Genomic DNA, 27,980 nt, shown 5'->3' on the forward strand with positions numbered 1-27,980 from the left:
TCTAAAACGGCAAATATAAGTCGTTTGTGTTAATTGCTGAGGGTGCTTTGCTGCAGTTGGGCTGCTGTCACTGAATGCAGACCAGATTTTGTTCTCCTGACCACATCACAGCGGTCAACAATCTGACCCCAGTAAAGCTCCTAGATCTGTACCTTATTCACTTCCAGCGCGGTATTTTTACCGGTCGTGACTAAAAGGGGACCCGCAAACTGCGAGAAACTCTCGCGAGACTCGCTGCCCGCCGACCTATCCTAACCTCAACCATTTGAGATCAGTGCCTAAAACCTTTATAATCTCGCGAGAGTTTCCCCCAGTTTGCGGGCTCCCATCTAGCCACTTACCCTCTTGCTTTCCCCCCTGGATTGTCGTATGTTGATGACGTTGAAGGTAATGGCCGCTCTCGCTGTGCCGTGAGGCGTGTTTTATTTTCTCCAGCAGAGCTGTTAGATTAACCCTATCACATTTATCATAGACTGTAAAACAAACAAACATCATCACCAGCAGGAGAGCGCGGTTGTTGACGCAGCAGTGCTGTCTGTGAAGAGCTCCGGGTCGGCCAGGTGAATGAATAATGTGTTTCTCGGGAGCAGCTAACAGAGCTAACAGAGGCTAGCTTCAGGTTAGCTTACAGTTAGCTTCAGAGGAGGCTGCATTGTTACCTGAAAGACTGGCGAGGCTGCTACAGTGTCCGCTGCTCAGCGCTAACGCGACTGTGTCCGGTTAGTCATGCAGTGAAGATAGCCGGCTCGTGTGTTTATGTTGTTCTAGGAGGATGATCTGCTCGGTGGTTAGCCGGCTCTCTGCTCAGGGTGACGGCAGAGTTACAGGCCTTGTTGTCTACTAGCGCCACTTGGTACTTAATACCAGACATAACGCTGCAGGGGGACTTCACTACGATGTTTACTAACGTGGACGTGTTGTCTAATGATGTGCACATAAGTAGGTAACTAGACAGTAGACATTTGAAGTGCATGAGGTTTTTAGAAGATGACGGTAGCTCGCTATTGCTGTGTTTCTTTCCTTTGCTGTTGAATTAGCAGCACCGGAAGTTAACTTTCATTAAATAACATGACAACGATCAATTATAAACATATTGTTATGTTTAATCCTCATATAAAACTGTATTTTAAAGCTTTAATTCTCTGTATTGAGATTGCCAGTTTGTTATCAAAGCTGGCTAGTGTTTCTTTGCTCCAAAGCAACCACAAACAAACATTGTTTATTTGTTTTGCACAATTTAAGATTATAAGATAAGATAAGATAAGATAAGATAAGATAAGATGAACCTTTATTAATCCCCGGAGGGAAATTCAGGTGTCAAAGCAGCAACATCAGCAAACAGAGTGAAACACAGGAGAGGTACAGGTATATAAACATTATAAAAACAATAATAGAGATATAAAAGATACTGAGTGAATGGGTGAACATAGTGTATGCAGTCCGTCAATAAATAAATGTAATATGTGCATATGTGCAGTCTATAAAGTGGTATATAGGATGTATAGTGTAAAGTAAGTGTAAAGTGCGCCAGTGGTTAGAGTCCCAAGATGATTGCAGATAGTGCATGTTTAAAGGTAGATAGTGCATGTTTAAACTTCTTAAAGTCCTAATAGTTCACATATGGGGGTCAGCCTATACAACATAAAAAATAAAAAAAAGAATAATATACAGTGCAGAAAGAGGCAAAAAAAACAAACACTGGGCTTATCTGAAGCCTCCAACTAGAGACAAGATTAATATAAAGAAATAATATGACTACATAATAGTGATAACAAAACAATTAGGACAAGATATATATATGACAACAATAACAATACAGTAAATATATCAAAAAATGTTTGCTGTCGTACATTTTGTGTGTTATTATTTAGTTCTATATTATGCACTACTGTATTATGTAGAGTCTCATATGCCAAACTCAATTTAAAAGTCTGGCAATGTAATTCTTTGCCCATTTGGTTAAGATATACACACTTGAGTATGTGTAAATACTCGTGAATATAACACTGTCAGTATTTTTCCATCAACAGAAACTGTGGATTGTGGTCATTTGCAGTTGGAAAATAAATTTATATATTTATATTTTTTCTGGTTGCATTATGCATTTTTTGATAACTTTATTGGTTAGTTAAAGGGATAGATCGGGTGTTTTGAAGTGGGGTTGTATGAGGTATTTATCCATAGTTGGTGAACTACTTACAGTAGATGACGGTCAGCACGTTCCCAGTTTGGAGAAACAGACAGGAACACTAGCAATGGAGCAAAACAGTATAGTGCTGTGGAGGGGGGCAGCAGCAAAAATGTATTTTCACCTAAAAAAATGATATCTGTTTAATTGTACACTATATATAGAATATTTCCACTCCTGTATCTTGCCGTCAGACAGCCCTTACTATATATACACCTACTATGGATAAGTACCTAATACAACCCCATGTTCTGAAATCCTATTTTACCTGGTATGTAATCTGGCTGATATGTACATGTTAAATTGACAGGTTTTTCAATGGAGTACGGCATGATGTTCTTTTCATGATATAGAAAAGCAGAAATTTACCATCAAAGTGTGGGGGCTCAGTTAGGATATTTAATTTTGACTGTTTCTTACAGACTACTGTTTTTCTGTTTATACCAGAATATTCTCTAATGGATACTCCTGAAAGCCCTACCCAGTCCCCTCAGTCTCCGGAGGAGGAGAAGGACTTTTCTGACAGTGAACTGCTGGATTCTCCTGATGAAGAGGAGGAGGGGGCCATTTCAGACAGTGAGCTAGTCCATGAAGAGGAGAATGGGGGGCTTGATGATGATGATGAAGAGGAGGAGGTGGCGGCGCAAAGCAGAGGAAGAGTTTCAGAATTAGAGAAGGAGAGGGAAGAAGATGACGAGGTTGTCCCTGACTTTGTCTCTGACCCAGAGGATGAGGAACCTGCAGGAGAAACAGAAGCAATGGGACAGGAGGATGGGAGTATTTTGCTGATGGAGGGGGATGAAGACGGTTCGCAGGGGGACCAGTTGGACGGGGAGGACGAGAAGGATGAAGAGGAGCAAGAGGATGGGGTCATTGACACCCCACAGTCTCCAGACTCAGAGCCAGAACAGGGCAAGAGCTTCATTGCTGAAGAGGACGGAGAAGATGGGGAGGAAGGATATTGTGACTACAGAAAGGACGATTCAGCAGATCCCGAGACAGCTGAGGTTGATGATGAGGAGGAGGAGGAAGACAAAAGCAAGGCCGAGGAGGACGAAAGGATGAGAGCTGAGGAAGACGAGAGGAGGAGAGCTGTCGCGGTGAGGGAGATGAAGGATGACTCGGCGTCTGTTTCCCGGGAGCTGGATGAGCACGAGCTGGATTACGATGAGGAGGTCCCAGAGGAGCCCAACATCCCTGCACCCGAGGAAGAGGACGATGAGGAAGACACAAAAGTGGAGGGAGAAGAAGAGGAGCGTGAGGAAAAGAGCATTAAGAAGAAGGAGAAGAAACCAATCCTCCCCCCATCTCCTAAAGACGGTGAATTCAAGAGGACAGGTGACTCCAAAGGGCCCGAGAGGATGCGCAGAGACTCCTTCAGAGACAAGAAGAAGGATGAGGATGATGGAGAGATTGATGAAGGAGAGATTGATGTAAGTGATCATAGTTTGGATTATTTGTTAATCAGTGTGAGGTGATTGGCTGGGTGCGGGTGTTAGGAAACAAATGCCTTCCATATTCAGAAGTGCTGCTCTCTAGTCTGGAATTAATTTTTTGTTGTGTTGTTGTTTAATTCATCAATACGAAACTTTGTAAAATAGTAACTGTTGAATTTATAGACTGCAGTTATGGCTGGACAATAGATATGTCCTAAACCGGTCCAAAGGATCTGTATCAGGGCCGATCCGGGCATATTTAAATAGATTGGCATCGGCTGAAATAAAACCGATCGTTTCTTTACTGTACTCTACTGGGGTTTGTCCACCTCAGCCCGTTAGTAGTGCAGCACTGCCCTCCTGCTCTGCAGCCTACAGTGCATTTCACTCAAATGCAAGTGAAAATTTGATTGAATGTGAGAAATAATTTGGGCACACTTGGTGCGAGTGACTCTGAATTCTAACATCCAGGTTGGCAAAATAACATTCAACTTTAGATCTGTCGTTCACCTTAACAAAGTGTACGAAATATTCAGGTAGCAGCATCTAATTTTTAGCCGGTGCTGACCATCACATTCACTGGTTAAGAGGACAAACGTGGCTGGCTAGTCATATCAGTTGCTGCTAATTAACGTTCATTTTGTGAGTAATTTGATGACAGGTCAAAATTAAACTTGGCTGTTGTTGAGTTTGTGTACTTTATGCAAGCCGCCAGAGTCTGTAGTCAGCCATTTCAGGAGGAAGCTCCCCTCTGTGACATCGCTGTACACGTGTATGAGGATTTCTGTAGTTCCCACAAGCCCAACAGAGCGATGCGTCTTATCTCTTCTTGCTCATCACGTCACATCAATTTCAGGAGTTGCTTTCTCCCAGTGAAACTTCATATCATATCAATAGCTTAACCACATGAACATATTAGTTTTGAACCATGATCTTTGGTATTATTTGGATTAAGTAACTTGTGAAAAATAAGGTGTGACAAAGTCAGTAGGCTACACCTGTTATTTTATTGTGCCAGATAAATATTTAATCTCCACTGCATATTGTATGTTAATAGTGGGCTATTGGAGCAGACTCCATGTCAGCAAATGCACATTACTAAAGGCTAACTTTGGTATTTTTCAACGTATTTCCCCATGTTTTTGTGTCTAACTGACTAATGGGTACAATCATTTTTGAAATTGGTCCAGTATTGAGGGAGAACGCTGTAAACGGCAGCAGCAAAGTCAAGTGAGCAGCGTCAGTGTTGCGTTCCTTCCACTAACAGTGCTTGTTTTTGCCACTGACAGACTCAGATTGTTATTATAAGTGTCTGACAACTTTATGGAAAGGACCCTACAGAGAAATACAAGTTTTTCCTTTCCGTCCGCTTGATCTGGTCTGTTATTGTTTAGTCCTGCTCAAGGAGAAGTCTCATGAAATCTGAATATCCGTATACTCTGGCTACAATAAATACGGGCTGCCATCAAATTCAAAGACCTCACCCACATTGTCGAAATCGTCTAAATATTCAGCCATGACATTGAAAATCTTTTAGATAACACTAAGCTACCCTTACTTCTGAGAGTAATGCTGCCCTCAGAAATCTAATGAGCCTGACATTACGGGGGTTGGGTTTACCGTGATCTGATTCGACTGTGGGCTTCGAGAAAATAATGGTTCAAACAATACTACTACTTGTACTACTACTACTACTACCGTTACTACTACTAATAATAACATTATTACGGCATGTGGCTACATTCTGCATGACAGCATTGTTGCTGCTTGCTAGTAAAAAACGGTTGGCGAGTAATTTCTTGCGATCTCAAGTGCTCAGAAGCTGCCAAAACAGCAGGAGAAATTTGGGGTTGCATACTCAAATCAGATTCTGCTCTTCTCCAATGTTTACTTGTAGACTGAGTAGAGCTCAGAGTGATTTTTGTGCTCCCTCAAATCTTTTGTCGTCAATATACTTCCATATTTATTTCACCTGTGATGTTGTTGACCTACTTTAACCTTGTGTGACAGCACAGTGTCACATACTGTTGATGGTTCGTGATTTGAGGATGAGGGCTGTTACATTGTTTAATTTCTAAAAATGTCCTTCATCAGTTTTTATGTCGAATATAATGAATAATGCCTACCACATAATGTTCTATCAACTCTTTAACATGAAATACAAAATAAGAAATTCTCCAAATACCTTATTTCTAGTAGGTAAGACGCTCTAACGTGTGTCATCATTTGCCTTTTGTATGTGTGGGCAGGACGATGACCTGGAGGAGGGTGAGGTCAAAGATCCCTCAGACAGGAAGATCAGACCACGTCCCATCTGCAGGTTCTTCATCAAAGGTAGGTGGTGAAGAGCAGGTCTCACCCCAGAACCCAACCATTATATCAGCATGGCTGATATTGTCTGCCAATTTTGACAGATATATAGGTGTATGTGTATACAGTATGTAAGCAGGTAACTAACAAGAAATTGCAGTGCCACATTGGCAAAGATAGTTTCAGGTCATTTAGAAACAGTGTAGTCATTACATGGCTTGTCCTCCAGAGAGCACTGCTAAGTTTATTTTTCAACAGTAAAATGTCTCGCGCAGTACATATCTTGGTCAGAATTCTATAATAACCATGTTCAAGGGATCCCCTCTATTTCTTATATTAAAGTGGGGAACCATTAGAATAAAATCTTTTACAACTGATGCTGTACTAGAAGCTGACTGTTGTCTATTCATAAAAAAGTTTTACTTATGTCATAGTAGATTTTTAATGTGGATTGGAAGTGTGTGTTCTAGAGTTGAGCTGCTGTAAAAATTACCAAACCAGTTTGATATTAAGCCATAACACCGGACCGGTATACAGAATTTCACCACTAGCTGTCACTCTTGACTCAGCAGCCGCTTGTCACAAATTGAGAATAGCTGGTCTACCTTAAGAGAGCCTGAGCTGAAGTTGTCGCTGGCTTCGGGGCTAACCCCCTTCGCTTTAATCAACAGATGGCCAGCAAGACACAGGAACTTGGCTTGGGTCTGGAGGAGTTGAAGCATTTATTCACCGACAGTCTAATCTGTACACACATTGCACTGCTACGTTCACAGCTATAACGTTACTGATAACTTCATACTCACCTTCAGTCACACGCTCGCTCCATAGGCGCAGTTTGAACTTTAAGGATGGGGGTTCACAAAAAGAATCTAGAGGGAATATAATGTGTACAACGCAGAGAGGTCTAACGTATTGGGATGTAGTCTGCACATTACAGCCTCCAAACACAAACAGAATGCGACGCCAGCAAGCTTCAGTGACAAAATCATTTTGATTGCATTGTTTTCTATTGGAATAAGCTAACTGGCCACGGCGTGCCGTTTTGAGCTGAACTTTTGTCAGATGCCCTGTTTCTATTTATTCCTTATTCCAACGAGTGAGGAACAGCTGATTGGTGAAGTTGAAATGAGGAGTTATCTGATACGATACCTCATTTCACTTACTTACTTAGGTTTCTTAGTCATTTTCAGTAAATATCGCAGTAAAACCTGTTTTCTATTTAAAAATAACACAAACGTGGGAATAGAGCAAGTAGCCTAGTACTCACCTATCTTTAAAGTGGTTACGTCTCCAGTCATCTCCAGCACACAGCTGATAGGTACGTGGTGTGTTTACATGGCGTAACAGAAAGTGCATATATAACGGTGTGTGGACAGAGAGTGTCTGATGTTATCAGGCTATAAATTAATAAAAACACAACAAATCTATCTTCTTGTCTTGTTGGTTTCTTATTCTCTCAACATGAAGACACAACAAGGTCGATATTATTCAGCATTACAATAAATTATTAGTTCTACGTTATTATAAAAAATAGATGCATTTCTAGGGGGTTCAGTGAGCCCCCTGAACCAACGCCCGTCTCTCTCTCTCTCTCTCTCTCTCTCTCTCTCTCTCTCTCTCTCTCTCTCTCTGCCCCCCTCTCTCTCAACCCTACACGCTAACGTTATGGGCCGCCGGACTTATAATAAACTAGCTGACGGAAGCCCGTCTTGTCTCGTCACCCCAAAAAACACGTGAACTTTCTAGTAAACAAACACAATGCACGCCGTGCGCCCCTTTTCCCTCCCACCTCTACTGAAATGTGATCTTTTTCATTTTGCCGGTGTTATGTTGAAGTCATAGATGCGCACAGCCTGTCAGACTCTAGTGACTCTAGTGGCTTCATTAGTCAGTTTATAAACGAACATAATATTATGTTAATCACATTGTCATATTGCCATAAACTGGATTTAGCGCCGTGATGGCGTCGGCACAGGTTGCTGATTTCGGCTACTTTTTAATTTTTCCAGAACGTGTCATAATGACAAATGCGGGTTCAGTCGGTTGGCATAAAATCAAAACGGTGTAAGCTCGTACACCGGACCAGACCAGACCGGCAAAACCGGTAATCGACCCAACTCTAGTGTGTTCACTGCTGCCAACTTTGGTCTAATCTGATAGAATCTCATATCATAATAAACTAAATTCTTGATTGCTGAGACAACACCTTGGACTCTGGGAATTTGTGAGTTTCCTTTTTAGACAATTCTGGTACCACCGTATCATCAATTTTGGAAGTTGTAGTGGTATGATTGAAAAGAGGATTATGGCACAGTAACAAAAGTTAATGTGATGAACACACACACAACACAAATAATGCTCTTGGGTTGGATTTTTAAATTTGACACAGGCAGATATTATTAGTGATTTCACTTTGATTGAACACTAACTAAAATTCTCAAATCCCATGCCCCCTAGAATATTTAATGACAACTATATAAGTGCTATCTGCATAATTATAGATGTATAACAATCTAACATTGTAATAATATCTGTCTTGTTACCGTGATGAAGAACATGAAGTACATGTGAGGAATGTAACTGTTTCTGTCAGCCCCTGTTATGCAAGTTGTTCTACAGCAGGGGGAGCCTTTGTACTTATCAAAGATTTTGGTTTCTTTTTATTTTGCCCATAGTAAAGACATGTTCTCAATAAGAAACATATAGACAGCAGTTTAGAAAGTAGTTTCATTGTCTGTTAGCAACAAATATAAATGTTTGCCATTGTTCTATTTATTTCTGATCTTTAAGTAAAGGATAGATAATGGGGATACAGCACGAATATTAATGTTCCAATATATTTGTCACTGCTGGTAGAAGGCATATTGATATAATTTAGGATATCTCTCATTGGCATTTGTCTTAAAATGTCATGTTGTTGCATCTTAATAGAAAGAAAGAAAGTACCAAAAACCAATTGCCTGCAAATTATTTTAAACCATACTGGTACATTTTGTTTCCTCCAGGAAATTGCACTTGGGGTATGAACTGCAGGTTCATCCACCCCGGAGTCAATGACAAAGGGAACTATTCCCTCATCACTAAGCCAGACCTCTTCTCACCTAATGGAGCGCCTCCTGGAGGACCACACCCACTCATACCCAATAATCCCTGGGTACGTCTTTTACTTTTGTTAAACAGTTAAAACGGTGTAAAATCTATGTAAATTTGAAGAAATTGCACAGACTGCTTTTATATTGTTACAGTACATGTATACAGATTTACATAAAGAGAAAAAATAATGAGTACAAATGCTCAGGAACTGTGTCTACGCCACCTGTAATTCTACTGACTGTATCACTGGGCCTCTGCATCTCTCTGTGAGCATGTGTGCAAATATAGAGAAACTACTGAATTCATTTGTCACTGTTTTAGGCTGGACCTGCAGTGGAGGAGCTCCCTCCACCACCTCCTTCAGTGGAGCCTCCTGTGGAGAGTGCCTGGGAGCGAGGTCTGAGGCATGCCAAAGAGGTAAATGCTTCCACTTCCTCATGCTGCTGAGAGTGTTTAAATAACTGCGCCCGTAGTGCTGTTTGTTTAATGACGCTCGAGACCAAAAGGCAGAGCTTGCAAGCTGCAAGGTTTGCAGGCTTAAAGCCTATTTTGTTAACCAAATGGGTTTTGATTACTACCTTGTCACAGAAGATTTTCATGTGAAACATAGGACCAGCATTACATTATATTACATGTACAGCAAACAACACATAATATGAGATGAACAACACACAGTCTCTTTACTTCATAATAAAACTTGCAGATTTCTGTGTGGTATAGTGCCCTTTGACTGTTATATCTGTGTTTTAATCAAATTGTTGTGTGTCCCATAGGTGCTAAAGAAGGCCACCATCCGTAAGGAGCAGGAACCGGACTTTGAGGAGAAGCGTTTCAACGTGACCATCGGAGAGGACGAGAGAGAATTTGACAAAGAGAACGATTTCTTCAGAGAACGCAGCTACCGCATCATCAGAGAGTATTACCTCCTTATATTGAACAATTGTTTTTCTGATTATGTGTTTATCTTGCAGTTGTCAGCATCTCTAGCCCTGAAGTACATGCTTAACGCAAAGCTTTTTTCTGTTACCTTTTAAATTATTTAAATCCTAAATCCAATCACGTCAGACTCGCATGATTTAAGTAAAGCTTGGTGAGATGACAGACACACTACAGAATAGTTTTAAACAAATACACACATATTGTACAATAAGAAGAAGAAGAAACACTCCATCTTACTGTCGATTTGAACCTGGTTGGCCCACCTGCTCCACCACAAGTTACAGCTTTCAGATACCTGCATTTCTTTCTTTTATCAGAGCATTTGATTTATTGATTGCTGTTGTGATGTAATGAGAAATTTCAACAAATGCAACAAAAAAATGTATCTGAACAGCACAACCAACCCTACATTTAATTAACCCACCATACTTAAATCACACCAGTCTATCTGTAAATTCTGGTTTTCTGTTATAAAATCTCCGTATAATTATTTGTAGTAAGGGTCATGTCTGGTTTTCCTCTCCCTAAGAAAATATTGGACTTTAGAGCAAAACACAAGTTTTCCTTTTAAGCGTACAAACAATTAGTGTGTTGTAAATGTACCAAATATGATATCATTGATATTTTGTTATTAATACTAATCTGTTTTCTTCTTTCAGTGAAATGGAGTTCAGAGATCCTATATATGGGTAAGTGTAGACTCACTAATGCCTAATTTATACTTGTGTGGAAAAGCTTGCCCAGAGCCGATGAGAGTCGCAGAGACGTGCCATGCACCTCCTGAAAAATGTGACTACACACAAGGCACCACCGGCGCTGCATGAGTTTGATGTTGCCAACAGAGCTGGGAGATGGACAAATACATCACATCCGTTACAACAACCTTAATAATTTCAGGCACAGGAGCTCCTCCTCATCTTCCAATTCTTCCATAGTTTTTTTTTTCCAGCCATGGAGTTGTGTTTGGCCAAACTTATATGGAACTCTGAATCAAGTCAATCAAATAAATCAAAGACCGCCTGACAAAGGATTTGAAAACCGCGGGTCCAAATAAAAAAGGAATGACATGCCGCAGTACTTTGTATTAGCGCTGTGTATTGGCAAGGATCCGGCAATACTATATGTATCACGATACAGGGGATTACGATTCAATATATTGCGATATATTGCGATACTGTAAGCAAGGCGATATATTGTGATTTTTTTAAATCAAATTTTTGGAAAACTGTTGTAAATTATAGAACACACCACCATATGCATAAAATCTGTAAAATCTCTGTTTATAAAAACACCATAACATGAAAGGAGATTAACCAGCCAAAAAAAAGCACATTTTGCCCTTTGTGCTTAATAAATATTAAAGTAACCTTTTGTGAGGTTTCGTACAATTCAAATGTGTTTCCCTCCGCAGTGATCCATATGCTGATCCATACTATGACTATGAAATGGAGGCCCTATGGCGGGGCGGCCAGTATGAAAACTTCAGAGTGCAGTACACAGAAGCTCCTCTTCCTTACCACTACACTGTGAGTATCCTCCACAGTCTGCTTAAAATGTTCTCCCTCACGTTAATGTTTTCATCGCCATGACATGACATGAGAACAGTAATGCGGACAAAAAAAGTCCCCAAATGAATTCACTATAAAATCCTGTGGGAGTAACGCTTACTAAAATCTAGTCACCAGTTTTAGTTTTTTTCAATTACTGAGCCTTTTTCTTTAGAAATGAAACCATATATTTGTGAGTTAGAAGAGTTCAGTAGGAATTAATGGGCCTGGGACTCTGTGCCACAAGCCAAAACCTTTTTGCTAGAAAACTGAAAATATCCATGTCGACAGGAGCGTGAACGTGAGCGCGACCCTCGGGAGCGTAACCGGGACAGAGAGAGGGAGAGAGATCACCGTGAGAGGGAGCGCCGGCAGAGAGAGAGGGAGAGAGAACGGGAGCGCGAGAAGGAGAGGATGCGACGGAAAGAAGAGTGGGAGAGAGACCGGATGAAGCGGGATGATAAGGAGAGGCCGAGGATGCGTCCTCCTCGAGATGCCAGGGAGAAGAAAGACGAGGACAAACTGAAACCACGCTCTCCCCTCGGCCTGCCGCCCAAGTAAGTGACATTTCAGTTGGCTTTAAGTTGATTGTTTTGTTTTACAGACATTTGTGATGTCATGTCTTGATACACCAGTAAGAAGCCAGGACAATAAAATCCAGTCATTATGATTGTATATTTTGTTTGGCACAGTTATGTTTTTGTAATTATTGGGTGTGGTTGATGCAGAAAGGCATGCATCAATATCATAGCCCGGAAGATATAAATACGTAGGCTACAAAGCATAACATTTTACAGCTGAAAAATCTGTCAAACTAAGACAAACTAATGGAGACACTGTTTCTTAATCATCTCAAACCTAGTTTGGCATTTCTGTACTACAATTTCTTGTTACTTATCGGCCAACATATACACAGATACCTTTATACTGTATCTGCAATAAGCTAGAAATGGCCGATCTATCAGCCTGTCTGTATCCCTGAGACTAGTTCCCTAAACCATCTGGACAAACGAGGAGCGCTGTAACCTTCCAATTCATTAGAATTATCCTCTTTGATACTAACATACCGAACACAAGCATACAGTATGTGGCAGTGCGAGAGAAATTTGGTTAGAAAACATTAATTTGTTGTAGGTCAACACACTGACTACTAAACAAGTATTAAGAATCACATGGCATGATGGCACATGGTGATACATCTTTTTACTGTTCTTTGGAGCCTATATTTGGTGTCGGAAATATGCAGATATTTTTGTTCTGTACATCAATCGGTGGTGATTACATGTTCTTTAAAAAAAAACAACGTATTTCCTTGTCTTAAGGATTCCTTGATTCAGTACTCAGCTTTATCATAAGAAGATGATTGTATTTAGATTCTATTGAGCCGTTCATGGTTGAAATAAACAGGCAGGATTGCCTGATTTTGGCTAATTCAGCAAATCAAATCAAGGAACTTCATCACATTGATGCAAAAATCATATAACAATCCAATATTACCATAAATCAGTTTTGCTCATTGATTTGCAACGTTGTCCACAGTGGGCTAAAATCATCCAGAGATATTAAATGGATAGCTATAATGTTGTAAATCATATATAAAAATATTTGGCAGTGGACAAATTTAGATGTTCTGAATTAGTATATCTTCACATAACTCAACCTAGTTGACAGCAAAGTTCTTTTTATATTGTATAACTGCCAATTTAGAGTTAACATGGAAAAAACAGGTTCCACAAAATGCACGAACTAGGGGTATAATGATTCATCGATTTAGATCAATATTGATTCAACGATCAACAATCCAATATATCGATGCAAAGTGAAAACATCAATACATACACACGTGGACAAAATTGTTGGTACCCTTCCGTTAAAGAAAGAAAAACCCACAATGGTCACTGAAATAACTTGAAACTGACAAAAGTAATAATAAGTAAAAATTTACTGAAAATGAACTAATGAAAATCAGACATTGCTTTTGAATTGTGGTTCAACAGAATCATTTTAAAAAACAAACTAATGAAACTGGCCAGGACAAAAATGATGGTACCCCTAGAAAAGATGTAAAATAATGTGACCATAGGGACATGTTAAACTAAGGTGTGTCCTGTAAATAGCATCACAGGTATCTTCAAACTTGCAATCAGTCAGTCTGCCTATTTAAAGGGTGAAAAGTAGTCACTGTGCTGTTTGGTATCATGGTGTGTACCACACTGAACATGGACCACAGAAAGCTAAGGAGAGAGTTGTCTCAGGAGATCAGAAAGAACATTATAGACCTTCATGTTAAAGGTAAAGGCTATAAGACCATCTCCAAGCAGCTTGATGTTCCTGTGACTACAGTTGCTCATATTATTCAGAAGTTTAAGGTCCATGGGACTGTAGCCAACCTCCCTGGACGTGGCCGCAAGAGGAAAATTGATGACATATTGAAGAGACGGATAATACGAATGGTAACCAAAGAGCCCAGAACAACTTCCAAAGAGATTAGAGGTGAACTCCAAGGTCAAGGTACATCAGTGTCAGATCGCACCATCCGTCACTGTTTGAGCCAAAGTGGACTTAATGGAAGACAACCGAGGAGGACACCAAATCATAAAAAAGCGAGACTGGAATTTTCCAAAATGCATATTGACAAGCCACAAAGCTTCTGGGAGAATGTCCTTTGGACAGATGAGACAAAACTGGAGCTTTTTGGCAAGTCACATCAGCTCTATGTTCACAGACGAAGAGATGAAGCATCCAAAGAAAAGAACACTGTACCTAATGTGAAACATGGAGGAGGCTCGGTTATGTTATGGGGCTGCTTTGCTGCATCTGGCACAGGGTGTCTTGAATCTGTACAATGAAATCTGAACACAATCAAGTCATTCTGGAGCGAAATGTGCTGCCCAGTGTCAGAAAGCTTGGTCTCAGTTGCAGGTCATGGGTCCTCAAACAGGATAATGACCCAAAACACAGCTAAAAACACCCAAGAATGGATAAGAACAAAACATTGGACTATTCTGAAGTGGCCTTCTATGAGCCCGGATCTAAATCCTATTGAACATCTGTGGAAGGAGCTGAAACATGCAGTCTGGAGAAGGCACCCTTCAAACCTGAGACAGCTGGAGCAGTTTGCTCACGAGGAGTGGGCCAACATACCTGTCGACAGGTGCAGAAGTCTCATTGAAGGTTACAGAAATCGCTCGATTGAAGTGATTGCCTCAAAAGGTTGTGCAACAAAATATTAAGTTACGGGTACCATTATTTTTGTCCAGGCCAGTTTCATTAGTTTGTTTTTTAAAATAATTCTGTTGAACCACAATTCAAAAGCAATGTCTGATTTTCATTAGTTTATTTTCAGTCATTTTTTATTTATTATTACTTTTGTCAGTTTCAAGTTATTTCAGTGACCTTTGTGGGTTTTTCTTTCTTTAACGGAAGGGTACCAACAATTTTGTCCACGTGTGTATGATCATCTTTAAGATACACCTTTATTTTGAAATTCTTGACTGATAAAAAAACATCTGCACTTAAACATGAGAAATGTGGCACTTTCTAGTGAACATCAGGAGGTCTATTGTTTATTATTTTTATTGAAAAGAATAATTTTTCATTTAAATGTCTGGAAGAGCCCAGTAGAATTTTCAAAACATAATGTTGCTGTTTTTTTATGAGTTGATATAATTGTAAACGATTGTGTTAAATGTACTGTATATGAAATATTATATCGTCTCATATCGAGCGCCGGCCCCTGAATCGGATGGAAATCGTATTGTGGCAGACTTTGTGATATGAGCAAATATCGTATTGTCCAAAAAATCAATATAATATTGTAATGTGATTAAACTAGTGATCTTACACCCCTAGCACTAACATTATCTTATTTACTGAGCCATTTTTAAAGCCTTGGTTTTATATTTAATGTTTTCTTTTCACCGTCACAAAAGGCATGTCAATTTGTAATTAGAAATTCCACTTACTGCTAATAAGTATTTCTCTCAATGCGCCACAATATACTACGTCTCAGTCGGCATTCTTTCAAAACGATAAAGCTACGTCTTTGGAAAAGCAGTAGTCCGTATTTGGAAACCTTCCCTCATTGTGATTCAGAATTGATAAATCTTTTCACATTCCACCAGTTTATGACTGATAACACAGCCAGCCATTGTTTTGCCCACATTCATAGTTTCTGTTTTTGAAGTTGTGGAACATAGCTAGCTGTTTCTCATCAGCCGTGGAGGCACCAACGATCATGATGACGTTCCTGTCATGTTTGTCAACAACTCCGAGACACTCCCTATTGTGTTCAATGATGAGTGATGAAAGCACTTAGGCAATATTACCTGCCTGAAGCGACGTGGAAATCCTTACAGTGATCTACTCTGGGTCACTTACTACTCAAGTTAACCTTAATGTTAAATAAATTGTCAATACCCAAACCAGAGAGCTATGGCCTTCACTATGAACATCGCTTGGTTTTTAGCAAGTCTTAATACGTAATTAAATTGAATTTAAGACTGTAAATAGTTGTGAATATGGTCAAATTTTGTATTTTATATTTCAAAACCAGTTGATGCAAGATAGTTGCCTCAATTAGTGTTAAATTTGATGTCTTTCTTTAGTCTCAACTTCCTGAAGTCTGTACTATCTGGGACGCTTCCGGCTCACGAAATTTGGACACTTTTTTTAAACACCTGCTCTATATTAAAAAACAAACAGTGACGTTGGGTTCATGCGACGTTCAACGGTTTCAAGCTTTCTTCCACCAGATTGGCTTATGCTTTTCCAGAAGGCTCCTCAGGTAGAATCATTAAACCTACAGAGGTCTGCAAACATCCTGTTGCCTTTTGTTGTACTCCGTGGTAGGCCTGCTGATATGAGGAAAATCTGCAATGTGCGATAGCATTGTTCAATATTGCGATGAATAAACAAATATTGAAGTGTGCATATTAGCTATACATATATTTTATATATAACTAGGCTAAATGTTCTTTCTAGAGCAGCAACAATAATGTTTACAGCAGCAAAGTCGCTATATAAACTCATTAATATCTCACTGGAAACAAACCTAAAATGTTAATAAAATAAATCATATTCCTGAGTGAAGTTTCTAAAGACTGAAGAACACAGACATCAGTCAGTATCAGTCCTTCCTCCTCTCCTCTGTCCTCCTCCCTCTGCTGATGTGATTCACTGCTGCTGGTAACGTTAGGGCTGGTAGAGAGAGGAGGGACTGCTTTGTCTCAGCCAGCTGATCAGTTTACTAGTAAGATACAGGACAAACTAACCTAAACAGTTAGACTACATAACCTACTGCCAGTTTTAGCTTGTGTAGCCGAGGGTTACGTTGCTCCTATACTTCATGAAGACAATAAATTAATAACGCGGAGGCTCCAACCATGTCAATAATGGCGCATCACCGCTTCACGTCTTCCATTCCACCCTTCACAATAAACTCCCCAGACACTGATACACTGAAACACTGCTCACTAGAGGGAACTAAAGTCAGTCACAACTCAGCTAAATAACTTACACGTGTTTACAACCCGCTGTTAGTCGCCGAGCTAACGCCCTGTACTTGTGTAAACATAGCGGTGGTGGTTCAGAGACTGCGGACAGAGCAGATTGAAATATCGTTTTTCTACATGTGTAGCGTTTCTTCATGTTTATGCTTGTTGAACAGGTGTAATGATAACGTATCTTGGTTTTACACTTGCAAAGATTTATTGCCTTTACTTACAGTAAGGAGCAAAGTGTCGTCAGCTCGACTTCACCTGGTTTCACTTCTCTGTCCCCACCGCGGCCTCTCTGATCAGCTGTTCACTGACTGCGCTGTGTGTGTTTGTGTTTGAAGAGCTCCGACACAGAGCAGGGAGAGGCTGTATTTTCATTATTCATCGCGTTATTCATTCAGACAGCCTTTTGTGATGTGTTTACCGCGCATGTTCATATCGCGATGACGATGAAAATACGATCTATCGGTCAGCCCTACTCAGTGGGCATTATGGGTTTATTTGCCCCACTTCCTTCCTTCCTTCCTTTTGTAGCTCCTGTATTGTGATTCTATTTTTAGCTCTGAGTGCTCTGACATCACACGTTTGCTCTTGCATCACACTTTCTTCTCATCCACTGTTGGACATGTTCTTTTCATGTAATTACAGTACATTGTGTATTTACACACTAAAGGATATAGGGGACTTTTATTGTTAACAACTCCGAGCCACACCCTATTGTGTCTAATGATGAATCACGCAAAGACCTTAGGCAATATGACCTGCCTGAGGCAATGTGGAAGTCCCTGAAGTGATCTATTCTTGGACATGGCTGAAGAACTACTAGTTCAACATATCTGCACTGACTACTTGGAAAATGTAGAAATACATACTGAGCGTTGTTTTTTCTGTGTCATATTTTTTTCGGTAGAAGATCTTGAATGCCAAGTGGTCCCAAGTGAAAAATAAAAACATTTTAATGAAAAATTTAAGAAATGTACTGTAAATAGAACATGATATTGGTACACAATACCCAACCTCATTTAACCATTGCTTTTTAAAGATTTTTATTTATTTACTTTCTAATCTGCAGTAATACAAACTTCCGATGTTACTGCGACTGCAGAAGTTACTTCACTTCTGCACAATAGTAGTATATTTATATTTGGGTTAATGGTATGGAAAAGTTCTGTATGTTGAACAGTATTTGTGGGAAAACCAGTATGTATATTCACTTAACAGTCAAATTTGATCTACACATTAATTATATTTGTGCAACACCTTGTTCATCAGTGGGTTGCCAGAATAGTGGATTCACCAAAAAACTGGCCTCGGTCATTAAAGAGAGGATATCCCTCAAGTTAACCTTAATGTTAAATAAATTGTCAATACCCAAACCGTAGAGGCATGGCCTTTACTAGGAACAGACTTATATGGAGACAGACCTATTCCTAATTTCCCCTATTCCCAGTTTATGCAAACTCAATCATTCACTTCATCAGGACAACAATATGATCAAGTGACATATACTACTCTGTAACAGAAATACGGTCTTTATGTGCAAAGTATTTCCTTTTTTTTTATCTCCGTTAAGCTACCAGCAATGAAGAAGAATCAGTTTAGTCGAAAGATTTTGCCATCACTACTCAAAACCGGTGGATGCAAGATAGTTGCCTCGATTGGTGTTCAATTTCATGTCTTTCTTTTTGTCTCAACTTCCTGAAGCCTGTACTCTCTGACACTTTTTTTGGCTGGACTGCAGAGGGCCAGCCCTACAAACGCCAAAGTATGTCACTGAGTGAGTGACTGAGTGATGAAGTTACACGATTGTTCAGCCGACTATTGAACTTTCCTTATTGGCCGTTGCTCTTTCAAAATGAAAAGGCGGTGATCATTAAACCTACAGAGGTCTGCAAACATCCTGTTACCTTTTGTTGTACTCCGTGGTAGGCCTGCTGATATGAGGAAAATCTGCAATGTGTGCTAACATTATTCAATATTGCAATGACGATATGACTTGCGATGAACAAACAAATATTGGAGTGTGCATATTACATATACATATATTTTAGATATAATTAGGCTAAATGTTGTTTCTAGAGCAGCAACAATAAGGTTTACAACAGCAAAGTCACCATATAAACCCATTAATTTCCTTTAGTTAGGTAATTAAGTAGTTACCGTTTGTTGTACTCCGTGGGCATTATGAGTTTATTTGCCCCACTTCCCTTTTTTTTTTCATTACTTCCTCAAAGGAAACATTCTGTTGACAAGGATGTAAGTTTGAGAGCTAAAAATAGCTCCTGTGTTGTGATTCTATTTTTAGCTCTATGAGTGCGCTGACGTCGTTTGCTCTTGCATTACACCTGCGGAATTTCTCATCCACTGTTCCTTTCATGTACTCACATTATTTATTTACTCATTAAAAGATGCCCACTCATTCGTTATGGGTGAGCAGATGTTATTCCAAGTATGTTTCCCTGTTCCAGATTTATGTTAATGTTTAATTCCCTGTTACATGTGATATTAAGCTTCAACAGTTTGTGCAGCACATTGTCCAAAGGCAGTTACTATTGTCATAGTAAACCAAAACATACCAGTGTTTCCCCGAGGTTGACTGCTCTGGCCTGGTGGATGGGCGGGGGGGAGGACGCACTCACACTAACACAATTACACTACACCAAATTCCGTTCTCAAATTTAACACTTTAAAGTTTCTTTAAAGTTTCTTTAAATATTTATCAGTTACTTTTCTAAATATTTATCAGACCCTTTTCGAAATCCACATGAACCACTCTTCACATCAGCATAAATTAGATCTACCAGATGTCACTTAATTAATAAGAAAATACGTCACTTCCAAAACAGTTGTGAAGAACACCAGGAGCAAATGCCAGGAGTTGAGTTTTCATTAAAACTAAATTATGACTTGGTGTGTTAATTGCATGCCAAATTAATCAGAGTGCACAAGGCCAAATTTTCTCCTAAGTTACCATATGAAAAGTTGCTGACAAGCAATGTAGCATTTAAAAGGTGCAGCGCTCACTCCATATAAAACCCACCAGGGCTACATGTACATCACTTCCAGCAAACGGAGAGCAATGAGGACAAACCAGCATCACTGATCTGTTTAAACTGAATATGCTCTGGTCTAGCTCAGCTAAAAACACCGATTCCGTCAGCATGTTAGCGTAGACTACCAACAACGTTATCTTCACTTCACTTGTTCAACTGACTTGAGCGGTTTAGAGAACATACACTCGACAGTCCTGCTGTTATTACAGACATGTGAAATAACCACAGACACTTGCCTTGTTCATAGACTCACAGCGGTGTGCCGCTGCAGAGTGGATATAGGGGAAACCATAGAAATAGAATAAGAGTAGAATGGACATTCCCATTCAAACGTGCAGTGGAGTTGTAACTACAAAAAAAAAGAAGCCAGAGTAAATGAGTAAAATTGAACAACTTAATGCTTCATCCACACACTCTTGTCAAAGCGTAGGCAAGTACAGTGCTATTGCCAGGTAAGTGACAACTGAACAGTAGCTCAGTGTGTCTGACCTGTCTATGTAAACAAAGCACTGAGAAACTCTAATTACAGCACACACATAGGGAAAGCAACTTCATTCTCTGCTGAGGTAGACATTACTCCACTATATCTTAACATTGCAAACCATTGTTTGCTGCTGTGTTAATGCTCTGAATCCTGTATATATACCTTTTAAAAAAAGATTTATTTTCTCTGGTGGGGGCTCCCGTTGTACAATGATACGGGAAACACTGCATACTTCTCACACAAGTTCTAATGCCTAGCAAGTGCCTGGCCTCCAATAAATATTTATATACACCCTTGAAGATAAACATTTGAAAAAATGTTCCCGCAAAAATGAACATTGGCCTTTCTACTGGGGAAAATCCCATACATGTTGATAGGAGGGGTAAACTCACTCTGCAGCCTGCAGTTCAGTGTGTCCGCCTGTTTCATCTAAAAACACGTCGTCATTTACTGCTGCATATTATGTGGGATGTAATAAAATAAGATACGATATTCCTTTATTAGTCCCGCAGTGGGGAAATTTGCCGTAATCAATGAAATGCAGCAGAGGAAAATTAAATTAAGATCTGACTCCACAGTAAATCATCTGTTGAGTGTTTGGTTGTTATTTATTAGTGCTTTAGAACGTATCCGCCGTGAAACAATCAGAAAATAACTTTACTTTCTCTCATTCACAACACCACCATACTGTCTCACTTCACAATCTCTTTCTTTCTTTGTCTCTGTCTTTTTCTTTAATGAGTCGGAAGGTCGACCGCAGAACTTTACTTTCAATGTTATCCAATAAAGAAAAATGCTCTGCCCTCGTCCTAAAATGGTCCTAAATCGATACTAGAGTGCTTCCTTGTTAGTATGTAGCAGTACGCGAGTTGACGCCGTTGAAGGAGTTACGCTGTGTGTTTGTTTGACCAATCAGCAGCAGTCGTCCCTGCAAACTCCACCCTGACATTTTCAGTACTTTCAGAAAGTATACTACCCCTAGATCATCTGCTGGTGATTTCATAAGTCACTCCCTGACTTATGAAATTGTATGCAATGTTTAAAACACAAAAAAAATGGTGACGTACACCCAGTTTATCTCAAATTAGTAGATGTTAGAATGATTTAAAGGAAAAAAAAGCTGTTTGTCTTTGCACTGTCACTTGTCTCTAACCAGCCATTTTCAATTTTCTCAGCAGGCCGATGGAACCTCCCTCAAAGAAAGAGGTTGTTCCGGTTATGAGGCGACCAGATGAGTGGAAGGACCCATGGCGTCGGTCCAAATCCCCCAGGAGACGCCCTGGGCTCGGCTCCCCACCACGAGGCCGCCGGCGACATCGGCCCTCAGGCTCCTCTGTCTCTCTGTCCAACTCCTCCCGGTAAGAACTCCTCCTTCAAGTTGGGATGTCCTGTGTCATCATGATGGGAAAGGAAGTTTTCATGGGTCATGCGTCATCAACGCATCATCAGTTACACTGCGCATGTGTTATACCCTGTGGTCTTAATGCTCAGGCTGATTGGAATCCTTAAAAACATTCCTGAATCCAGATCATGATCCGGATCGCCACCAAAAGCTAATGGATTGTTCATTGTGCTACACCCCACCCCTCCAAAAGAATTCATTCAAATCCATTGCGAACTTTTGGAGTAATCCTGCTAACAGACAGACAAACAAACCAATGCCGGTGAAAACATAACCTCCTTGGCCCAAGGCCTTTGGCCTTGGTGGAGGTAATTAGTCCCAAACAGTCAACTCTATCTCAGAACTGGCCTTGCAAGATTAGGGCTGATTTAAAACAGTAGATGGTGTGTTGAGCCATTTTCAACCTGAAGTGAAATGAAAATGTATAAATTTGGTATGAAATGTGAAAATATTTAATTCCCCACCAGGGATTAATAAAGTAGTTGTTCTTCTTCAAAGCAGGTATTTTTACCATATTCACCAGCTTCTTAGCATGCTAACATTCGCTTATTAGCGCTAATCATTAGTTATTTTCCACCACTAATTATTACTAAGTACATTTACTCAAGTACTGTACCTAAGTACAACTTTGAGGTACTTTTCTTGAGTATTTCCTTTTTCTGCTACTTTTTACTTCTACTCCACAACATCTCAGAGGCAAATATTGTACCTTTTACTCCACTACATTTATCATACAGCTTTTTGTATTTTGTCACCTGTTTCACTACTAGAGTTTGCAGGTGTGTTTAAGAGGCCGTTCATTAATCTTAATCTGTATCTGTGTGTTTCAGGTCTTCGTCTCGCTCTTCATCCTATACAGGCTCTGGGTCATCTCGCTCCCGCAGCCGCTCCTCCTCGTTCAGCTCCTACTCCAGCCACTCCTCCCAGCGCAGCTCTTTCAGTGGCAGCCGCTCTAGGTACACAAAAGTATTTGTGTCTGTGTGTATCTCTGTGTATTTCACTACACTTAGCTGTTGAATTTGCACTTACAGTCTTTACATACACACATTCAGTCTTTCCTCTCATTCTGTTCAACCTGCAGACCTGTTTATACAGTGTTTGCAATACTTCCACAAAGCCCACTCCTGTGGGATTTCACAAAGTTTTTAGCCACTACAAGGTTGTTTACATCTCTTTCAATCGAGAACAGTTTACATTATAACTTCCATGTTAAGTCGGCATCTGTTTTAACAGTAACGGTTAATATACTGTAGATAAACGCCATCTTTATTAAGTCGATACAAAATCTTAACCTCTTGAAAGACATAGGGAATAATGATGTGCACATGTTGTCATATTACACTTATTGAAAATAACTGGATGTAATGGTGTAATGGCAATAGGTGAGTAAGCATGTGTTTCTTCAAGAGATAAAAAAATTATCCTCCTGAGGTGTTCCCAAGCCGTCCAGTCAAGTAGGTGAAAAATGGATTCCATATATCTAAAAAGATTGTTGATTTTCCAGCTAAATCATACGGCATTCAATTTGTATGCTTCCTACCCGGTGACAGTTGTGGCCAAAGGCATTATGTTTTCGGGTTGTCTGTCCGTACCATTCTTATTAATGCGATATCTCAGGAATGCCTTAAGGAAATTTCTTCAAATTTGGCACACATTTTGACAAAATTTGGATTCAAGAACTGATTAGAGGGGCGCCCAGTTAGCTCACCTGTTAGAGCGGGTGTCCCATGTAACAAGGCTGAGTCCTTACCGCAGCGAGCTGGGCTCAGATCCGACCCATGGTCCTTTGCTGCATGTCGTCCCCTCTATCTTCCCTTTCCAGTCTATCTGTCCTGTCTATCTAATAAAGGCAAAAAGACAGGCGGTTACAACTTTGCTGCGGGTGGTCAAAAAATAAACTGTAGATGTGCCAGAGGAACCAAAATCTGGCTTTCACAGCCAAAATTTTTCTCCAGGTGGCATGCCCCCAGACACCCCTAGCTGGCTACTTTTCTCCAATTTCCAATTTATTTAGCACAGGCATTCGTCACATTGGGATTTGATATTATGATGTCACGTTTTTTTTGCACTTCAGGTGGCTCTCTCTTTTTTCACCGTACATGTCTTTGCATCTCTGTGATTTATAGGTCTCGATCGTTCTCCACATCCCCCTCACCGAGTCCAGCAGCACAGAGGACTGCTAAGAACAAACCAGATCTTCCCCCGGTGTTAACTAAAGGGTAAATATTAAGCACTTACATCCATTTAATCCACAGTCAGCCATGCGTTTATTATCTGCTTCCTCCTTAAATACATTTTCTCATTAGCGTTCAACTCTTTTCTTTTTTTTGTATGTGGTAGTAAATAATGTAAGTCATAGATTGTCATAACAATGAAGTCTGTAGTGTGGGCCTGCTCCAGCATCACGTTGCATCATGCCTGTTTATTGATTATTATTTATTGATCATTAGCTAGAGCATTGCATGAGCTCCGCTGACATGCTAGTTGATAGCTCATGCCTGCCCATCACTGTCTGCATGCTTGAAAAAGTCCCTTTTCCATCCCTAAGCATGCCGCTGAAGCCGGGTGCGATGCCCCCTCCTCGCAGGGAAAAGCCTGCCATGAAGAAAGCTCCCAGTCCTCCTCCACCTGGTGGACCGCAGGGCAGGCCTCCCAAACCCCTGCCAGAGGGAGGGAAGCCTCCCCCCAATCCACGGGAGGCTGGAGGTGCAGGTGGCGGGGCAGGCAGCGGTGGAGCGGGGAGACCCCTGCCTCCAAGAGAACCTGGAAAACCTCCCAACCCAAGGGAAGACAGGCGGAAAGAACGGCAGCAGCATCCTCCACGGAGGTAAGTGTCTCACCCTCAAGCTCTCGGCTCATTTTGAGGCCTGTTTGAAGTGCTGTTAAAAAAAAATGATAATACATTGGTGTATTACATTTTACATTATCTGCTATGGGTTCAGATCTGACTGAAAGTCTGGTGTTACATTACATTGGCAAAAGGAATTTGATTTATGGCAGGAATCAGGAAAAGGAAAAATTATTTTCCAGTTAGTTTGTCTGGGTCAAGAGCCTCGCCTGGTTCAATGAGGCAGCGTCGAGCCTCTTCGAACCCTATACCATCAATTTAGTAAAATCTCAAATTCAATCCAACAAACTAAACTGCAAGTTCTCAAAAAAATCAAGCTGAACATTTTTCATTCAGCATCAAATGATTTAACTTGAACAATATTCCATCTAGTAGCAAGAAATTCAAACTGAAAAGGTTTTAATTCAATTCAAACATCCCAAACTGGAAAGTAGTTAATTCAAATCAAACACTCAGTTCAGTTCAAATACTTTAAACTAACAGATGTCTCATTTAAATCTAAATCCACCTAAGGTTGGAAAACACTTAATTCAGTTCAAGTACCTATAACTGCCAAATATTTACTTCGGCCAAAGCAGTCAACTGTAACTATTCAATTTAGCGTCTCCCATTTAAACCAGAGATGTTTCAAGGATCATGGAAGTTTTTATTGTCATTCCAGAACATGTTGGTACATGAAAGGGAACGAAATATAGCACTCAGGTCCCGGAATAAGAAAGCCTAATATACAATTATAATTTAAAAATCAACTATAACAAATAAAACACATAATAAATAGTCAAGAATAGTCAAAAATGACGTTAAGTGTGAGGGGAGAACGTTTGGCCAAACGGCCTCAATTGCACCTGATGCACAGTGAGCAGCATTGTGCCTTAAGTGGCAGCATAATACAACAGTACAGCACTAGCAGAGTGTTTAATTCAGTAGTAACTTGGCAATTTAGCATTGATTTAGTATCCAAATTTTACTACAAACTAAAAAACAGCCGATCTCAAGGGGTTTCTTACCGCTAGTGTTGAGGAGTGTTGTCAGAGAGAAGATCAAAATCAGCAACTTTTAATCAGATTATAGAATGTACAATCTATTTTTATTTAACCTTTTCCACTCCACCCCTCTTTACCATAGACCCTTTTTGTCTTTTTTTAACGAGGGTGGTACAGGGGGTCTTTAGAGGGAGGTAGCAGGTCAACAGTAGATGTCACATAGAAGTGGTGTACATCATCTGAAAGCTGGGAACCTGAAGATTAATTGGAGATTTGAGCTGAGCACTGTGTGTCATGTTGTTCTAGTTATAAATCAGAAGAATAAATTAATACTTAAAATAAATTGTGAATGTGTGTAAGAACATTATGATAGATGATTATGATTTGAAGTACATGATGGCCATTCCCCTGCTCTATGATGTGTCATAAGACATTATACATTACAATTCATATTATATTATTCATTATATTATTAAATTATTCTATAATTTATATTAAGCCTATATACAGTATATTTGTATTATATATTTTTGTATTAATAGCATTGACTTCAAATTCAGTTGGTTCGATGGAAAAAAAAAAAATATATATATATATATATAGGTTTGATGTAGTTAAACTCATTTTGCCATGTTGCTGTAGCTTAGCTTGTTACATTTTTTCACTGCAGTGAAACTTCATTAAATGTAGAGTAACTGGTTGCGTAACTCACTACACTTTCGAAGTAGCTCCCCCAACACACCCACGCTGAAAATGGTGTTTCTCTCGAAACTGAATAAAAAAACTAGTTTCGTTGTCAGCACAAAATGTGACTAAGGTAAGGTTTATATATATATGTACGTGTATAGTCAGTTTACTGGAAATGGATTGCCACAACATTGTTGAACTCTTTATAAGCTGCTACAGTTTGTGTGCCAGCTGGCGTCATCCCAAAAATTGCTGCAACAACTTATGAGACATAAGTGAGCATGGGAATCACCATCATAAACTTCTATCATAATGTTCTACGCCCTTATACAATTTGACAATTATTTCAATTAGTTAATTAATTAATATATATTTATATATATACTATATATATTTATTACCGATTCATGACTAGAGCAACTTGACACAGTGCTGAGCTGTGCTTAATCTTCAGGTTCCCAGCTTTCAGATGTACACCACTTCTATGTGACATCTACTATTGACCTGCTATCACCCCATGTACCGCCCTAAAAAAGACAAAAACGGGTCTATGAAAAAGAGGGGGGGATTGGAAAAGGTTAAACGCTGTGTGAGCACGCTGTGTGCATACAGGGCAACTGTCTGGATGCTGTGCTATTAGTTTTAGTTGCGTACATGTGGGTGAATGTTGACCCCCCCTGACTCACATTTGCAAGGAAGTATGTCAACAGTGAATGATTGTTAAACAGATACATTTGCAATAAGCAGAACTTTATTTCCCAACACATTTACATTTGCATATTTGTGTCTGTGTTTGTGTGTGGCATAATGCAATACTGCAGGTTTATGACACAGCTGTGCATTTCGGGGGAAGACCATAGAGACTGGGTGTGTGCCAGGGAGTGGGTGGGTAGCTTGAGTTAAAATGCAGCACCGTTGTGAGTGCACAAATTATGTGTGTGCGTGTGACCGATCAATAACAGACAGAGAGGAAGAAAAGCTAAAGGTCAGGGAAGAACAGTAAGGGTGTGTGTGTGAGTGTGGGTGTGAGTGTGGGCTGAAGGTTTACACTGTGGAAACTATCCAGGAAAACCAGTTCCAACACCTGTTTTTTATTTTGTTTGTAAACTACTTCCCTCTGATTGACAGGTATGATATGAGGTATAGTTTAGTGATACTGACGGGGGCGAAGGATGGAGTATCATTAGGGATAATAATTAACCGTTTAACCGTTAACCGACATTAAGAACTCTAACTGATTAATGCTATCGGTTAAATGGTTAAAAGAAATATTAATAATTAATTAAAAAGCTGAGCAAAACTCAGAGGAGCGGCTCGTCACTTACAGGGGAAAAGCTGGTCCACCTTAACAGCCCACCTTAGCAGAGCTGAGGAGTTGTAGCATGTATTCACCGACAAATAAACTGCACACAGTACACTGTCTGCTACAGCTATAAAGCCACCGACAACCCCACACTCACCACACACACACACACACACACACACACACACACACACACACACACACACACA

The 27,980-nt window shown here is 40.0% G+C and overlaps 1 protein-coding gene and 1 long non-coding RNA gene across 7 annotated transcripts in view; one reads left to right on the forward strand and one right to left on the reverse strand.

The window, feature by feature from the left end:
• Nucleotides 1-365: 365 nt before the first annotated feature.
• Nucleotides 366-27,980, forward strand: part of zc3h18 (zinc finger CCCH-type containing 18) — a 37,456-nt gene continuing 9,841 nt past the window's right edge. For 2 of the 6 annotated variants that reach the window (XM_074631743.1, XM_074631738.1), the window contains exons 1-13: nucleotides 394-560; nucleotides 2,636-3,621; nucleotides 5,874-5,958; nucleotides 8,940-9,088; nucleotides 9,349-9,444; nucleotides 9,801-9,943; nucleotides 10,626-10,655; nucleotides 11,378-11,492; nucleotides 11,805-12,070; nucleotides 21,724-21,906; nucleotides 22,781-22,906; nucleotides 24,077-24,169; nucleotides 24,499-24,777. In XM_074631743.1, coding sequence (XP_074487844.1) covers nucleotides 2,647-3,621; nucleotides 5,874-5,958; nucleotides 8,940-9,088; nucleotides 9,349-9,444; nucleotides 9,801-9,943; nucleotides 10,626-10,655; nucleotides 11,378-11,492; nucleotides 11,805-12,070; nucleotides 21,724-21,906; nucleotides 22,781-22,906; nucleotides 24,077-24,169; nucleotides 24,499-24,777 — 2,540 coding nt within the window. In that variant the 5' untranslated portion in view covers nucleotides 394-560; nucleotides 2,636-2,646. The other 4 variants (XM_074631742.1, XM_074631744.1, XM_074631740.1 and 1 more) reach the window with 4 other exon arrangements.
• Nucleotides 21,813-27,922, reverse strand: LOC141765630 (uncharacterized). The gene is made up of 3 exons (XR_012593538.1): nucleotides 27,794-27,922; nucleotides 23,701-23,790; nucleotides 21,813-21,936 (listed from the first exon to the last, which is right to left on the reverse strand). It is a non-coding gene; the product is annotated as an uncharacterized LOC141765630 (long non-coding RNA).

The sequence above is a fragment of the Sebastes fasciatus genome, chromosome 4 (genome assembly GCF_043250625.1).
Source record: "Sebastes fasciatus isolate fSebFas1 chromosome 4, fSebFas1.pri, whole genome shotgun sequence".
NCBI classification, from domain to species: Eukaryota; Metazoa; Chordata; class Actinopteri; order Perciformes; family Sebastidae; genus Sebastes; species Sebastes fasciatus.